We start from the raw sequence: 17,102 nt of genomic DNA on the forward strand, positions 1-17,102 counted from the left end.
CGGAGCAGGCCTATTCCGCGGGGACAGCGGTGCAGCCGCGGGCGCCAAGAGAGAGCAGCTGCACAGCCACCCGCGGGTGCACGTGGCGCGGCCGCAGCAGCTATTCAGGGGCGCGCGGCGGCGGGGGTGGCGGGGGCGCGGACTACAAGTCCCGGCATGCCTCAGGAGGGGGCGGGCCGGCGCAGGAGCCGGGCCCGGGGACCAGCCAGGCTCAGGCGTGCGCAGTGGTTCTCGGGAGTGGCGGGGCGGGTCCTCCCAGGCTGTCAGCTGGGGCCCGGGGCGTCCGGGCGGCGGTGGTCGCGGCCATTGGCGGAGAGGCGGGAGGGGCGGGGCCCCCGCGAGCCGCTGTGGGCAAAGCCGTGCGCGCGGAGGCAGGCAGGCTGCCGGCTGGGGAGGCACGGGTCGGGCTGTTGCGTTCCATCCTGGCCATGGCAGCGGCACCGCTGAAAGTGTGCATCGTGGGCTCGGGGAACTGGTGAGCGGCGGCGGGCCGGCGGCGCGGGCTCCGCCTCCAGGAAGCCCCTCTCCCGGGCGGGCTAGGGCCGCGCGTCCCCTCCGCAGCGTGGGTACCGGGCACCGCGCGCAGGGAGGCGGGGCGGGTGGCCTCGCGGCTGGGCTGGGCACCGCGCACCCGGGGAGGCCGCGCGGAGACACTGGCCCGGGAGGCCCTGGGCCCGCGTGCCCGCGGAGGGCAGCAAGGCGAGAGGGTACTGCGCGTCCGCGGGCACCTGTCTGCGCTCTCAGCGCGCGGCGGGCGCACGGAGGCCACCTGCTCGCCACGCCCGGGTGTTTTGCGCACCATTCTAAGAGCGTTCTCAGTCCTGGGCGGATCTCCTGGGTCTAGGAATCGGTGGAGACTCGAGCATTTTTGCCGTCGTTTCGGTGTTGGGGAAACCGAAGCAAAGAAGGGCTAAAGGGCTCTTGCCACCCAGGTGGTGTACGGGACCGGTGCTGTCCTTCCAAGTGCGGGTTTCGCAGGAAGATAATGTAGATAAGAAATCCAAGTTCCAACAGGTTCCGACTCACGGAGTAGTCCAGGGGCGTTGGGAATTCTCTGGAGGGCTGTTGGGAGGCTTCGCGTCTCCGCTGGGCTTTATTTGACTTCTGACATTTATACAAGCGCTTTGTGACAGGCGCTCTTCTGAGCACTTTGTAAATGTCAGCCCTTTTAGTGCCCTTTATCAAACTTTGCTACTCTGGTGTGTTGGGTGAGTGTAGAGGAAAGTGGGGCCAGGTGGGTGGGAGGAAGTGGAATATAATAATAGCCTCTGATATTTTCGGTCATTTCCCCATTGTGCACTTTTTTCGCACATCCGAAGGATTGGTATAGAATAGTTCAGAGTTGTGTTCTTTTAGCTTGTGTTTTTCTGTGGCCGGACACTCATCACAGTTCAGGCTTCGTGGAGAGCTGCCCCACTAGGAATGGGCCTAATGACTTGTCTTACTTTGTCTTATTCTTTGACATGGCCCAAAAAGTTCCTGGAGCAAATCTTAATCTGTTTAAATCTTACTTGGCTCTACACTTTTCCATCCCAGCAAGGTCACTGGCCTCTCCCTGTACCACACCCCCACCCCCAGCAGGCAAGGTAATGATTTACCTCATTATCTGTTCCACTCCTCTCTATCCAGTTCTTAAGAACAACCAACTACCCTAGGGCCTGGCATATTGCTAAATAAAAATTAAAATGAATGTTTGAAAATTGATCTTAAAAAAATGTAATTCGATTAGGTAATCACATTAAAAACCCAGAAGATACCCCCCCCCTTTTCATAAAGCAATGAAATACCTGACACTCACACTTGCTGTGCGGGATATCTCCTGGAGGAAAACCAGTAATTAGTTTCTTCTGGCCTTTCTTAAGGAATTCCAATGCTTACATATATTGCTTTCCCTCTCTGCCCTGCAAATACTAGAATATTACGTACTTTTCTGTAAACTTCTTTTCTTTGTCAGCCACAGAACATTCTACACATATAGTGAAGTTGGTACATATCTGCTGCAAAGCTTCATGTGGACTTCCAGGTTGGCTTTGCCAATTTTGATCCCAAGGTCACTTGAATGAGATTACTTTTGGCCATGGGACTGGAAAAGTACTCCTGTAGCACGTGTTTTTTTTAACATTAGTTTTCTTTTCTGTAAGGGGACATAGATGACAGAGCCTTTTCCTAATTTGCAAGGTGCAGAAGGAGCACGGTGTTGCCATGCTGGATTTAGGCCAGGAGCAGGAGTAGTGAAGTAAACTCCTGCCCCCCCCCCCACCATGGGATTTGGCTGCCTTCCCACGACTTCACTCTGATGTACTTGACTGGGTTTTCTTGGTCCACTCCAGCCCAAGGAAATGGAGTAGAGCTTGGCTAATGACCTTAGAGCCCAGCAATTGAGAAATGTGCCATCCTGATGGTTTGGGCTGCCTGCCCGGCTCCATTAATTATGGGAGCAGACAGGAACATTGTTGCTCGCACTCAAGTCCTAGAGAGAGGATCACGACCTTCCCAGAGAGATTTCAGAAGTTTGGGAAATGAAAACAGCATGGAGAGGCTTCCTAGGGCTTGGGGGGTGTTCAGCTCTGGTCAGCAGTCATTTCCCCAATCTAGGCACAATGGTACAGAATCCCTGCCTATAAGGAATTTACCTTCAGGGCTGAGATGAAATGGGAGATAGCTTCAGAAGAAAAGGAAAGTGGAACGAAATACCTGTCACAAGGTTAGTTAGATGTTACCTTTTAGTGTTGCTTAAAATGTGGTCCAGAGACCACCTGCATCAGAATGACTACTGAGGCTACACTTGCTGACTCATACTCCCTGAAGGTGGGACAGATTTGTCCTTACAGGACGTTGGCCTTCTGCTAATTTTGAAATACTGTCTAGAGATGAACCTGCCCTTCCAGATTTGGTCCTTCATTCAATCAAGAATGTGAAGTTGCTTAAGCAATGTTTAATCTTGAGACTCTGAAGTAGCTGAGCGTGGCTGTGTCAATAAAGGTGTTGTCGCATTTAACCCAAAACTAAAAGGTGGCCTTGTGCTCTCATTTGAGTGCCCTCCCCCATGTAAATGCTTAATATTTGCAGTATAGATAATGAATCTAGCTGACCTGGCCAGGATTTTCAGCCTGGAATGACATGGGGGTTAAAGTCAAGTTGTCATGCCCTTGTCATGCTCTTTGGCACTTCCTTTCCTATGGACAAGTCAGAGAAGAGGCCAAGAGGGGCCCCTCATGCATCCTGCCAAGTCCCACGATGCTGCCCCCTCCTGGGGTACAGGGAGATGCTTCCTGGCCTGCCTGGCTTTTCATGGCCCTGGGAACTCAGGAAAACAAGAAAAAACAAAAATAAATCTTCCGAAGTTCCTCCAGATATGAAACAAAGTTTCGTTACCCAAACTTTGGGAAAGTGACCCAGACACAGGGAAAGATCCAGTTCTAGCACTGAAGCCTCAGGGCTGTGTTTACAACCAAACCCCTGTGGTAGGGAGCATATGTCCAAGCCCCGGAATGCGTTTGGAGGCGGGGTAGTGCAGGAGGGGCTGGGGGTTCCCACTGTTTGGGTTTCAGTCCCGGTCCTCTGTTTCATAAGGCCTTGAGCAAACTGCTCCTTCAAGAATCATTGGTTATGATACTGGTACCTGCTGTCTCAGATTTTGGTTAGGATGAAATGACATGTGTTGGGGAGAGTACAGAGTGATCAGCACTCAGTAGACCTCAGCTACTGCTGTTGTATTTATTTGATCAACCTTGACCAGCACTGTCATTAAGCCACCCAGTGGATCCAGATGGAGTCTGACCAGGAAGCAGAGACAGAGGAGGGAGAGAAGGTGAAAGAGTATAACTGATAGGCAGCTGGAGGAGTTGGGGGAGTTGGGGGAGTTGTTTCTCTCTGGCCCCCGTTTTCACCATCACCCCACAGCTGTACGGATGGGCGGGGAGACCTGTGGCCTACTTGACACTGATGCCTGGAGCTGCATGTGGGTGACTCCCATCTTCTTTTGCTTTTGCTCTGAACGCAGCGTTGCGGCACTTAGACAGCTCTGTCACCCTTTTGTGCTCCTCAGTTTCCATGGTACTGCTGGCTGCATACCCACAGGCAGTGCTCAGAAGCATTCTGAGCCCCTGTAAATGAGTTCCTCCGCCGTCAGGAAAGGATTCAGAAATAATCCCTTCTGTGGCTGCAGGTGTCCCTGCTTTGGGAGCTGGAGGGAGAACTGAATGATAGGGTTGGGTGGGAACTGAACTGGGCAAAGATCCCGAGTCCCATGTGAACCAGAGTGAGAGTTTGTACAACTAAAACCCAGAAGAAGCCCTGATACTTGCGCCTCTTTCCATCACCTCTGCCCTCTGTTCAGTACAGAAGGTCCCCAACTTTACAGTGGTTTGACATACACCTTTTTGACTTTATGATGGTGCAAAAAATGATGGTGAGAGTGTGAACCATAATCTGAATTGTGAATCAGGCTCTTCTTCTGGGCTGGGGACTATGGAGTGGATCCTCCATCCTGATGCCCTGCTGGGGCTGCAGCATCTGGTCAGACACCGATCACTGGGGCGAACAGGTGGTACAGGGACAGCCAGTGTGCTGGTCACTTTCAGTGCAATATTCAGTCAATTACCTGAGCTCATCAACACTTGGATGAGAAATAGGCTTTGTGTCCAATGATTTTGCGTGATTGTAGGCTTATGTAAGTGTTCTGGGCAAGTTGCAGTGAAGCTAGGCTAAGCCACAGTGTTCAGGAGGTGAGGGGAACTAAATGCATTTTAGGATATTTGAAACTTAATGATGGGTCATATGGGATATAACCCCATCATAAGCTGAGGAAGGTCTGTATACCAACCATGGCTGCTTTTGTAGGGGTGAGTCAGCAGCTCCCAGTTCTTCACTCCCAGTTCATCACTGTCATTATCATTCTCGAACCTGTCTTCCTTCCCTGGGGGAGGGGGGGAAGGGTGTCTTTTTTTTTTTTTTTTTTTTTTTTTGAGTGTCAGGTATGTGCATTACTTCATTGAAGCCTCCTAACGTGCCTGTGGCAGTACTATTGTTCATCCCACTTTGCATGACAAGAGGGAGATGGAGGGAAAACATTTCAAGGTCCGTGATTAATCCTTGGCGTGGAAGCCCAGATCCTTCTATCTCCAAGGGCCTTGTTTCTATAAATTCTTGTCATTTTCATTGGGAAGCATACTTAGACCTGCGGACAAATCTTATCGTCACAGAAATATTTGAATATCTTGTGTCTTACCCTCCCAACAAAAGTTTAGTATAACAATATTTCCCTTAAGAAAAATCAGATTGAGGGGTGCCTGGCTTGCTCAGTTGGTGGAACATGTGACTCTTGATCTTGGGTTGTGAGTTCAAGCCCTATATTGGGCGTAGAAATGACATAAAAACCTTAAAAAGAGAGAGAGAAAGAAAAAAGATCACATTGAAATGTCTTGAAAATTGTCACTTCGCTCTGGAACAGGCATCCCTCCTCCTCTACACATGGCAGATGATCCTAGTTTACTATTTTTAAGGCAACTGATCTTCCTAAAATTAATCTAGCAGATTAATTGTTAGAAAAACCTTATATCTAAGTGAAAAATCTCAGTCCAACTTCCACCCTTTAATCTCTGTGCTGCCTGGGTGAGCCCACTCTATTCTGAGACACCCCATTGGCTAGAGAAGTCTCATGTCTGCTCTGTCTTCTCTGTGGCAAGCCAAGTAGTGTCTCTAGGTCTCTCAGTGGTTGCTGGTGGAAAGTTGTTTTGGGGGTCCACACCAGCCAGGTCTCCCTTCTCTTCCCTTCATCCCTCACCTCCATGCTTAGTGATACCAAAACTTAATGGCCTTAAATAGTAGTCACTTACTAGTTCATGATTCTGGGGATCAGCAGTCTAAACAAAGCTGGGAGGGTCTTCTGCTGGTCTAGCCTGGGCTACTCATAAGGCTGAGGTCCGGTAATGGGTTGGCTGGACTCTTGGTCCTAGACGACATCTTCTGTGTGTCTGGCAGTGGGCAGGCTTCTGCCAGTCTGAGAGGAGTGATCTGAGAGGACTGGGGGTGTGTGTCTCATTCGTCTGCAGGCTATTTGGACTTCTCCATTTGGTGGCTGGATTCCCATAACAACAAGAGAGAGCACATAGAAGTACCTCCTATGAGTAGAGTCACAGTATTTGTCTTGTAGCTGGCTCACTTGACTTGCATAATGTCCTCAAGGTTCATCCACGGTGTAGCTAGCTTGTGTCAGAATGTCCTTCCCTTTTAAGGCTGAACAATATTTCATTGTGTTTATGTAGTACATTTTGTTTATTTATTCATCCTTTAATGGACACTTGGGTTTCTTCCACCTTTTGTCTGTTGTGAATACAATGGTCCCCCTTGCCCACTGGGGATACATTCCAGAATGCCCAGTGGATGCCTGTAATTGCGGATAGTATGGGAAACCTCATACTCTGTTTTTTCCTATACATACATACATGTGATAAAGTTTGATTAAGCAAACTAAGAGATGAATAATAACTAAACAGTTGTAACAATATGCTATATTAAAGGTTACGGCAGTATGCTCCATCACTCTCAAAATACCTAATTGTACTATACTCCCCTTTCTTGTGATGATGTGAGATACTCAGCTGCCCACATCATGAGGTGAAATGAGGTGACTGGCAGAGGAGTTGGGACATGGCATTTGAGGGGGAGGGGTAGTGATAAGGGAAAACATGGCAACCGGAAAAGGAAGACAAGGGGTGACTTCTGTAATGCTGCTCTGACTGATCTGAGCCCCTGCTTTCCCTTCTTGAGGGTCCATACCCTGAAGTGGAATCATCAGATCCTACGGTAATTCTAAATTTAGTTTTTTTGGCCAGCCACTGTATTGCTTTCCATGACAGCTGCACCATGTTCTGTGCCCTCCAGCAATGCCCAAGGGGTCCAATTTCTGCACAGCCTCACTGACACTCACTATTTTCCAGTTTTGTTTGGGTTTTTCATTTTGTTTTGTTTTTTTCCCTGTAGTTACCATCCTAAGGGGTGGGAGGTGGTATATGTCTTTTATTAATTGCCTGTTAATGTGCCATGTACAGTTTTGCGTCCTGTTTTTTGTTAAATGTAACATTCTATCACCAGCTTTGTCTTCTGCCCTTTGAATTCTGATAGGTGGAAAGGCTTTTTTCAACTTCTCCCCATCCTTTTCTCTGTGAAGTTGTACACATTGATCTTTTCCCCCTCTGTGGTTTCTTCCTTTGATTTTAAGCTGAGGAAGCTTCCCGATCCCAAGATCAAATAAACATTCACTGAGTGGAATCTGTATTTAAAATACTTCATTTTTCACATTTGCATCTAAGACTTTGGCATTTGATTGTACTTTAAAAGCCCTTTAGCGCAAAGAAGTACACAAAATGCTAACAGCGGTTCTCTCTGGGTGGTGAGATTATTCATAATTGTCTTTTCATCATTCTTGTATTTCTTGTTTGAGTAAAAAAATAGATGTTATTTAAAACAGAATTGACCACCCTCTTCCCTTGGTTCCGTAGTCGGATGAGCGCTGGAAGAGATTGGGGCATGGAATGTAGAAAATCTGGCTGAACCCTTGCTGATTTCCCTCACTGGGACTTGTCTACTCCATAAAAAGAAGGAATTACTTCTCTTGGGTTCCTTCTGGCCCAGGAAGGTTCTGCGTTCTGTGGAGGAGGAGTATGGAGTGCCAGAATTCCATCGGGTTTGTGGCTGGCTTGATGGGAATGCCCAGGGAGGGCTGGGGTGTGGAGGTATGTCAAGCTGGAGGTTAGGACCTCCAGCAGGTGAGTGTCCCTCCAGCTGGGACACATGAAGGGAGAGCAGAGTGTTGAAGACCTACAGGCTGGGGTGTGACTCTGTCTTCCACCAACCACCTCTGTGCTCTCTGGGCTTCAGGTTCTTCACGTAAAAAATGGAGATAGAGGCACCTGGTAAGTTGATTCAACATCTGACTCTTGATTTCAGCTCAGGTGATGAGCTTGGGGTAGTGAGATCAAGCCTCCCTCCTATCAGGCTCCATGCTGGGCTTGGAGCCTGCTTAAGATTCTCTCTCTCTCTCTCTCTCTCTCTCCCTCTCCCCTTCCTCTCCTCTTGCTCCCTCTTCTCTTTCTCTCCCTCCTTAAAAAAAAAAACAACTCTATCCCTCTCTCTCCCTTTGCCCCCCTCCTTTTTCTTTCTCTGCCTCTTAAAAAAGAGGGTAATAGATGGATATTATAATATACTTAGTATATATAATATATATAAATAACGATAGTAATAATAAAATCTGCCTCAAAGGGTTGGCGAGCCATGAAACATCTAGTTAACATCGGTAAGATATTGAAAGTAGTGTGTGTGGATGTAATCATACTGAGGCATGTAAATGTATCAAATCAATAGGGTGTACATCTTAAACTTACACAATGTTATATGTCAATTATATTTCAGTAGAAACAGCACAAAAACCTGGCCCTGACAGCCCAACAGGCCTACCCCTTTCAGGCACGGCCCTCCCCTCTTCTGTTTTCCCCACCCTGCCCTGCCATCCCATTCTCTTCTTCCTCTACCCTGCTCCCTCCCTCCCTCCCTCTGTCTTCCCTGTCACTCCCTTTTCCTTCTTGACCTCTCCCCTCCCGGCCTCCCATCCCCTTCTCCCATCCCCTTCTCCCCATGGCAATGTTGGCTCCAGGTTTGAGCAGAAGATAATCTCCCGGCCCCACCTGTTCTGCACCTTTGCTCCAGGGCCTTGAAGGCTCCCCAGTCCCTCCCATAGGTGAGGGCCTCTCAGCCCTTGGAGTTCAGAGTTCAGCCCAGCTGCACTTGCTCTCAGCTCTCCCTGACCTTAGTGTCATCTGCTTAGCCACTTTGGTCACCGTGTGTGGTTTCTTTCTTTGTGAGCTTGCTGGAACAGCTTCATTCTGTCTCCATTTCCCCATCTCCAAGGTCCATGAGGGTGTGGACTCCTATGCCTTACTCCCTGTATCCCCGGTGCCCAGCAGCGTTTACACCTGATAGGTGTTCCGCATGCATTTTCAACACGTGATGCTACTCTGTACCAGGGCAAATTTAAAGGAGCAGGAAGTGTGGGCTTTGGAAACAGACCTGGGTCAGAACTGCTGGTGACTAGGTGGGTAGCGTGACTTGTGAGTGACCCTCTTTGAGCCTCAACTTCTTCGTCGGTAAAGTTAAAGGGGATAATGAGCACCTCTTTTGGGGCTGCTGTAAAGATGGAAGGAGATCTTCAATCCAGTCCCGGTACACAGCTGGCCCTTGAACAGGACTTCCTATCTGTGTGAACTTCTGAACTTCCATTTGGATGGCTTGTAGAAGTTGGGAAATCAGTCTACATGATTTCATGGGAAGTGTGATTTTATACTCCTGTGTGAAGACTCAGGACTGGTCCTGAGCAGCCCTGAGCCCCTCGCCCAGTTCAGCTACTACCTGGTTGTGTGACACAAGGTCAGAGTGAGGTCAATTCTCCATGTCTTAATGTGGAAGGTCATAAGTTTGGACACAGTTAAAACCTCTGTTTTGCAGGCTCTGCCCTTAACTGCTTTTGGCTCTGCTTCATACTGTGTTATTATTTGCTTATTACCCTTTGTGTAAAAGTTGACTTTAAAAGAAAACTTTCTGTCACTACTGTCAATACCATATGTTGGAGGTAACAACAACCAGGAGAAGGAAAACAAAACAGTGTTAATGGAAGTCTTGCCAAATCCTGCTACCTGCCCCGAGGCTCAGTGTCTGAAGCATTTAGAGGTTTGTTCGGGAAGAAGGGAAATGAACACATGCTTGAGAGATGGTAACAACATAGTAGCACGCCCAGGAGACATTCTGCGCTCTCTCGAAGGCCATGGAGTTGAAGGGGCACAAGTGAGGGGTGCTTGGGTGACTCAGTGGGTTAACCCTCTGCCTTCGGCTCAGGTCATGATCCCAGGATCCTGGGATCGAGCCCCGCATCAGGCTCTCTGCCCAGCAGTGAGCCTGCTTCCCTGCTCTCTCTCTGCCTGTTTCTCTGCCTACTTACGATCTCTAGCTATCAAGTAAATAAATAAAATCTTTAAAAAAAAAAAAAAGGGCACAAGTGAGTCAGTGTCCTTTGGTGCTGTGGGGGGGGAGGGTTGGCACTTAGACATGGGGGGTTACCCTTGGCACCCATTCCTCACTTAGAAAACACTGGCCTGGATCCTAGACCTGAAATGGACATTAAAGAACATTGCCCCACCTGTCATTTAGTAGATGAATGAGCTGGGCCAGGTGTGGAAATGGCTGTCCATGCCCTTGACCCTGACAGTGAAAGATCCATGCCAGGATCTGCTTGGGCAGTGGCAAAAAAGCCCCTGAAATGTGGAGGGCTCCACCAGTGGGGCCTGGGACCCCAGCCCCAACCATGACCAGACCATGTAGAAACCGCCTGCATGGACTGTAGCCAGTACTTTTATTTTAAGCTCAGTCTGATATCTGTGAGTGTTTTTGGACTGGCTCTCAGCAGGGCCCTTTTTAAAACAAAAACAAAACAAAACAATACAGGGTTTGTCACTTACCAGTAGCCTCCAGCCCTTCAGAAACACTCAGGTTCCTCCAGAACACTTGGTTTGCTCGGATTCTGTTCCTTCGTGTCAGTCAGAAGTGGTAACATGTGTCATGAGCACAGCTGGTGCCATTTCAGAGCCAAAAAGGAATCTGGGTGTGGATTATAGACTTATTGGGAAAAACAAACCAAAAAAACCCAGCTTTTTTTGAAACATAATTAATATACAAAACCCACTGGACCTACTTAATGTATATAATTTGATGGGCATGGAGATAAGAGTATACCCATGAAACCACTACAAATCAAGGTGATAAAAATCTTTGATAAAGGGGCGCCTGGGTGGCTTAGTGGTTTAAGGGTCCTGGGATCAAGCCCCCGCATTGGGCTCTCTGCTCAGCAGGGAGCCTGTTTCCCCCCTCTCTCTCTGCCTGCTGCTCTGCCTACTTGTGATCTGTCAAATAAATAAATAAAATCTTTTTAAAAATCTTTGATTAAAAACAAAAATAAAAAATAAGGAAGTTAATAAAACAACAAGAAAATAAACATTTATTTCTTAAATAGAAAGTTCTGCCTGGCGCCCCTGCCCTCCCCCCCATTTTTGGTGGCAGTAACACTCAGTGTCCTATCAGCTGTGGGCTTGTCATTTGTGGCCTTTGTTACGTTGATGTGGATTATACTTTCAGAGGTTTTATAAACAACCTCGGAAAAAAGGCGGGCAGTAAGGAAAATGTTTGGTTCAACATGAAGATTGTACCAAACAATAACCAAAATATTTGGTTCGGCTTGAAGATTTTACTAGATTGTCAAAGAGATTATAAAAATATTGTTTTAAGTCCAGATCCCCCAAAACAAAAACAGATTACGATGTAAATTATTTAAAAAGAACAGGACAAGGCCTCGAAGGCACTAGAATCTTTTTGTTTTTGTCCTTGCTAGTTTTGTCCTTGAATTAAATTCCATGCTTCTCAGAGTGCCTGGGCAGCTCAGTTGGTTATAAGGATCTGCCTTTGGCTCAGGTCATGGGGTCTTGGGATCAAGCCCCAGGTCCCTTGGCCTCCCTGCTCAGCAGGGAGTCTGTTTCTCCCTCTCCCTCTCCCCCTGCTCGTACTCTCTCTCTCAAATAAATAAAATCTTAAAAAAAAAAAAAAAAACAAAAAACCTTAAATTCCATCCTCCTTTCTTCTGATCACCTTCCCTTATCACCTTATGGATGGATAGACTAAGCTTGTGCGTCTCAACTTTGGCTATAAATTAGACTACTTGGAAGCATTGAGAGTCCTGAGTCCCAGGCCACCCCGCAAACCAATGATACCTATGCCCCTGGAGTAGGATCCAGTGTAGGTAGGTTCTTTTTTTTTTCGATTTTTTTTTTTTTTTAAATTTGACAGACAGAGATCACAAGTAGGCAGAGAGGCAGGCAGAGAGAGAGGAGGAAGTAGGCTCCCTACCAAGCAGAGAGCCTGATGCGTGGCTCGATCCCAGGACCCTGAGGTCACAACCCTGAGCTGAAGGCAGAGTCTTTAACCCACTGAGCCACCCAGGCGCCCCCAGCGTAGGTAGTTGCTAAAGCGCCCCAGAGACCGACAGCATTGAGAACAGGTGCTCTGTACAGCTGTCCAGAACTTTCCGGTGCCGTCCTCCCTCACAAGAATAGCATAAACTATTGCACATATCAAAGCTCTGTGGTTTTACCTGTGAAATTCTTACTCTATGCCAGCAAGACAGTTTGTAGCTAAATACATATTATTTATCCAGTTCTCCTCCTGAGAATTGTAGAGAAGAGGCCAAGAGGGTGCCTGGGTGGCTCAGTGGGGTAAGTGTCTGCTCAGGTCAAGATCTCTGGGTCCTGGGATTGAGCCCCACATTGGGCTCCATGCTTGGCTAGGAGTCTTCTGCTCTCTTTTCTGCTCCTCCCTTCCCCACCCCTAGTTTGTGCTCTCTCTCAAATACATAAATTCTTTAAGGGGGAAAAAAAAAAGGAGAGGCCAGTGTTCTTCTCAAGATCACTATCACCTTAATTGTAATCTGGGAAACAGCTGCTCACAGACTCCCAGGGAGGTAACAGCTCAGGCTCACAGTGTTCTTGGCATTGAGTAACCCAACTCACACAAGGTCACAGAGAGCAAGTGTGATTCTGGGGAGCTGAGCAAAGTGGGGGGCGGGGGGAAGCCACTAGGCACTAGGAATCCAAATCTAGTAAATCAAGCAGGAAAATAAGCCAGAACCACCAGATCCTTCCCCCGGGATCTTACCAGAACATACTTGCTTCTCTTGTTTACAAAGCCTTCTTACGGGGGAAGCCAAGCATCTGCAACCAAAGGCAAACCTGTAGCATGTGTTGAAATGAGCTAGTTCAGGAAATTCAGATGAATATTAGAACTGTTAAACATTAAGCCCATCAGACCATGCTGTGTATCCTTTGGGATTCACTGGTGCAGAAAATGACATGACCCAAATAATGGGGGGAAACTCCATTACAATACATGTCAGGTCATCAGGGTCTGGCTCTGCCTCTTCCCTGGTTTCACTAGGAACTTCATTCAATCACCCATTTGCTCAGTTATCTCCCGTTATCACATACTTGCCACGCACCCATTGGGCCCAATGCATTGGACTAGATGCCGTTCCGGTGAGCCAGAAGAGCAAAGGCAGTGCGTTCTTTGCACTCCAAAGCTTACCACCTCTCAGGGAGGTGAAGGAGGTAAGAGGAATTGCTTCCCAGTTGTATAAAAAACAAACTGTTTCCTTGTTCAGAGTCACCCCGGGCCCAGTTAACGGCCTGTGGCCCTGGAACGTGTCTACTATGGTGGCCCCGGCCCTGGCCCCAGCCCAGCTGCCCTTGTCCAGGGGACTGACATTAACTAGTTGGAGTGCATGATCTTGCCCTGTAGCAAAGCCTATGGGACACTGATTAGTTACCAGAATGTGTCTGGTGAACAGAGATATGAGAGAAACGGAGCCTGTGGGAGGCTAGAGGCCAGCTGGGTCACACAGCTGGGTCACACCAAATACCCAGACAGCCGAACCCTGTCACCCTTGCTCTGCTCCTTTTCTGGAACTCGGAGTCTTGTCTTCCCATTACGAATGCAGCTCTGTTGCAGTTCACTGGAACACAGTTTATCCTATGGTAACTACATTTTAACTCTCTGATGGATTTGAAATATAGCCTGGTTGCCTCGAAGTCTTAAGAGGACCCGCCAGGTATTACTTTCTTGTTTTATATCTCTTAGGTGGATTTCTTTTCTGCCTGGGGTACTCTCTTCCAGGATAGGTTGATGATTACTAGTTTCAAGAGGTGGTGTTTTTGACCTTGTACCAAAATCCTGATCACAGCAGGGTGGGGGGAGGGTGTTCTTTCCAGGTGAAAACAACTGAGCTTTCAAATGGCCTGTGGCTGATACGGTGTCCCATCTGAATTGTAAGCCCAGTGCTTGAATCAGAATCAGCACTTGTTTCTTCTGAATTAGAGTCGAATGCTTTTCTCTTCTGCCCAAGTGAGTTTAATTTTTTTCTTCTTCTCCGTTGTTTCTTTCGTAGGGGTTCAGCAGTTGCAAAAATAATTGGTAATAATGTCAAGAAACTTAAGAAGTTTGCCTCCACCGTTAAGATGTGGGTCTTTGAAGAAACAGTTAATGGGAGAAAACTGACAGACATCATAAATAATGACCATGAAAATGTAAAATATCTCCCTGGACACAAGCTGCCAGAAAATGTGGTAAGACTTTGGGATGGAAAGTACTTCTGGTTAATTCTGAAAGTTAACGCTTGGCTGAGTTAGCACATGGGGCTTGGGGAAATGGGAAAGCTACTTCCCTCTTCTTTGTCCCTTTCTGCTACCAACTAGTTTGCTTGGTTGGTTTTGGTTTTCCTGACTCTGAAAATGGGCTTTGTATTATTTTGGTAGGGCTTCCATAACTAAGTATGATAGAATAGGTGGCTTAAACAACAGAGATTTGTTTTCTCACAGTGCTGGAAGCTTCAGGTCCAAGATGAGGTTGTCGACAGGTTTGGTTTCTTTTGAGGTTCTCTCTTGTAGATGGCTATCTTGTTCCTGTGTCCTCACACTCCTGTGCCTTTCCTCTGTGTGCCCTACTCTTTCTTTAAAAAAAATACATATACATATATATATATATATATATATATATTTATTTATTTATTTATTCATTTGAGAGAGACGGTGCATGTAGGAGCTGGGGGAGGGGCAGAAGGAGAAGTAGACTCCCCACTGAGCAGGAAGCCAGGCTTGGGGCTCGGTCCCATTACACAGAAATGATGACCTGTGCTGAAGGCAGATGCTTAACTGACTGAGCCACCCAGATGCCCCAGTCGGCTCTTATGACAGGAATCCTGTTGAATTAGGGCCCACCCTGATGTCCTCATTTTAATGCAGTTATCTCAGTAAAGACCCTGTCTCCAAATAACGGTCTTATTCCAAGGTACTAGGGTTAGGATATCAGCTTATAAATTTGGAGTGGGGGGCGGGCGGCACACAGTTCGCCCACAGCATGCAACTTTCTTGGCATTCAAGGTGCTGGTCCCAACAGAGCTGGAACTCACAACCTTGCCTTCAGCTGCTTGAGACCCCCCCAGTCCTAATAGTCCCTTTCTAAGTGCATGGACTTTGGTCTGCACATGAGGACAGCTAATGCACTGGTCTGTGATTTAAAATCAGAATCAAGGCCTAAATAACAGAAGGAGATTGAAGAGAATAGAAGGCCAGAAGACTGACAGTTTAAAATTTGGGCCTATTAGGTCTGAGAGGGAAAAGTACAGGTAATTGCCTGGCCTCATTCCGGTGACTTGAGGGAGGTGGGTGGGGGGAGAAATGGGCAAGAACAACAAGAGTGACCATGCCTGTTTGTCTCAGTGGAATTTGAACTTCTATTGCCAGATTTCACCCCTTGCTGGCTTTCTGTAATGGTCTGAAGATCAGATCATTGTGGTCTGATGCCCTGGTTAACCAGACAAGCTCCTCTTCTTTGTTCATGAAGTAGTCATCTCTGCATATATTCACTCACTAGCCTTTGTGAGCATGTACAGTGCATGCAAAGCTCGCTGTTGCCAGAAACAAGAAGAGGAATAGGATGACGTCGCTTCCTTCAAGGAGGCCAGCAGGAGAAATGGATTTGTAAACTGACAAATGCCAGGAAGTCTGGATGTGCAAAGACCTTGCTTGCTGGAGGTTGCTCTTTGGTTTTTGGTTAGTGTTCATTAGTGTCAAGCGCTGTGCTAAGTAGCTCGCATATCATATCTCGGGTAATGCTCTCAGTAACCCTCTTAGGTGGATACTGCTGGTTTTCCTGTTAGGAGGGTGGTTCTGATTTTGTAGGGAAGGATGCTTAGGAAGGAAGGATGTGGAGGGAAGGATACTCAAGAGAAGTTAATGGACTTGGCGCAGGGTCACATAGCTAGAGGCTAGGCTTTAAATTTGATTCCTGGTAGACTCATCCCATGGAATCCATTGTCTTCTAGACAATGATCACTTTCTCCTCTTGTGTCCCTACACTGCGGGTCAGGCAGCATTTCTGCACAGTCATTCTCGGCATTGTTGGTGGGGAGAGAAAGGATCCCTATGGTTCTGAGCTTAGAAGTTGAGTTGTCCAAATATCAGAGGGGTAGAACAAAGGGAGTGGCTGTTCCAGCGCAGTGGGAGGCTTCTGGGGGTCATCTCTGACCCATGCTTGGAGTAGGAAATTCCTGCATTTCACTTCTCATTGTTGCTGGAATCGAGCTGCTTCCCTTCCATAAACCACATGCTTTGTTAGTACGTTCCTTCCGCTCTGCTTTGTACCAGTTCCTTATGTACCTAGATGTTCGGCCCCACCTGCCCCAATAGTGTGAACCTGACTTTCTGGTTTTTGGTTCTTCCATGGCTCCTGGTGCAGTGCTTAAGGCAAGTGGGGGGAGGGGAACCTGCCAAGTGGTTCTGTGAAGCTGAAGCTTGTGCCGGGAGCAAGGAATCCAGGAGGGAAGGAGGCAGGGAAAGAACTGACCTAGAGGAGCCAACAGCCATTGCAACTCAGAGCCCAGTCCCCACAGTGACTGATTGTAAGCCCCTGCCCACGGATGTGGACAGAAGGAAGAGAAAGAGGAGTAACCATCGACTCCTGGGACCCTGTTGATGCCTGAAGCCTTGTAGGTTCACTAAAGTGAATGTGTCCATTCTCTGGAGTGGACATTTGTGCAGTTTCCAGCTGTTTGTCATTGTGGACCATGTTCCCAGGGGGTGGAATTGCAGAGTCACCGGGAGTGCACAGCCGTAGTGTCACTACATCATAACGCTGGATTCCAAAGTGGTCCTACCAGTCTCCGTTTTCCCAGCTCGACTGAGGGGTCACATTGTTCCACATGCTTGCCAGTGCTTGGCTGGAGACACCCAGGGTGTTAGAAAGTTCTATTTCTTAAGCCTGGTGGAAGGTACACAGGTGGTTTTTTCCCTCTATACTTTTTATAGTTTCTAATGGCACTTACATAATAAAGCGGAGTGATGGTGAAGTGTAGTGGTGGGGGATGTCTGGTGGCGGAGTCAGTGCCTGGATCAGAGGGATGGGTTGTTCCTTATGCTGTATTACCCTTAGGCATTTTGTGAATGCGGTGTTCCACA

At 47.8% G+C, this 17,102-nt stretch overlaps 1 protein-coding gene across 1 annotated transcript in view; it reads left to right on the plus strand.

Annotated features, from left to right (window-relative positions):
- The first annotated feature begins 341 nt into the window (after nt 1-341).
- The window catches only part of GPD1L (glycerol-3-phosphate dehydrogenase 1 like), a 62,483-nt gene continuing 45,722 nt past the window's right edge, over nt 342-17,102 (plus strand). Inside the window, exons 1-2 of the mRNA XM_044252623.1 lie at nt 342-475; nt 14,036-14,213. Of these exons, the coding sequence (XP_044108558.1) occupies nt 429-475; nt 14,036-14,213 (225 nt within the window). The 5' untranslated portion in view covers nt 342-428. The remainder of the gene's footprint in view (nt 476-14,035; nt 14,214-17,102) is intronic.

The sequence above is a fragment of the Neovison vison genome, chromosome 6 (assembly GCF_020171115.1).
Source record: "Neovison vison isolate M4711 chromosome 6, ASM_NN_V1, whole genome shotgun sequence".
NCBI classification, from domain to species: domain Eukaryota; kingdom Metazoa; phylum Chordata; class Mammalia; order Carnivora; family Mustelidae; genus Neogale; species Neogale vison.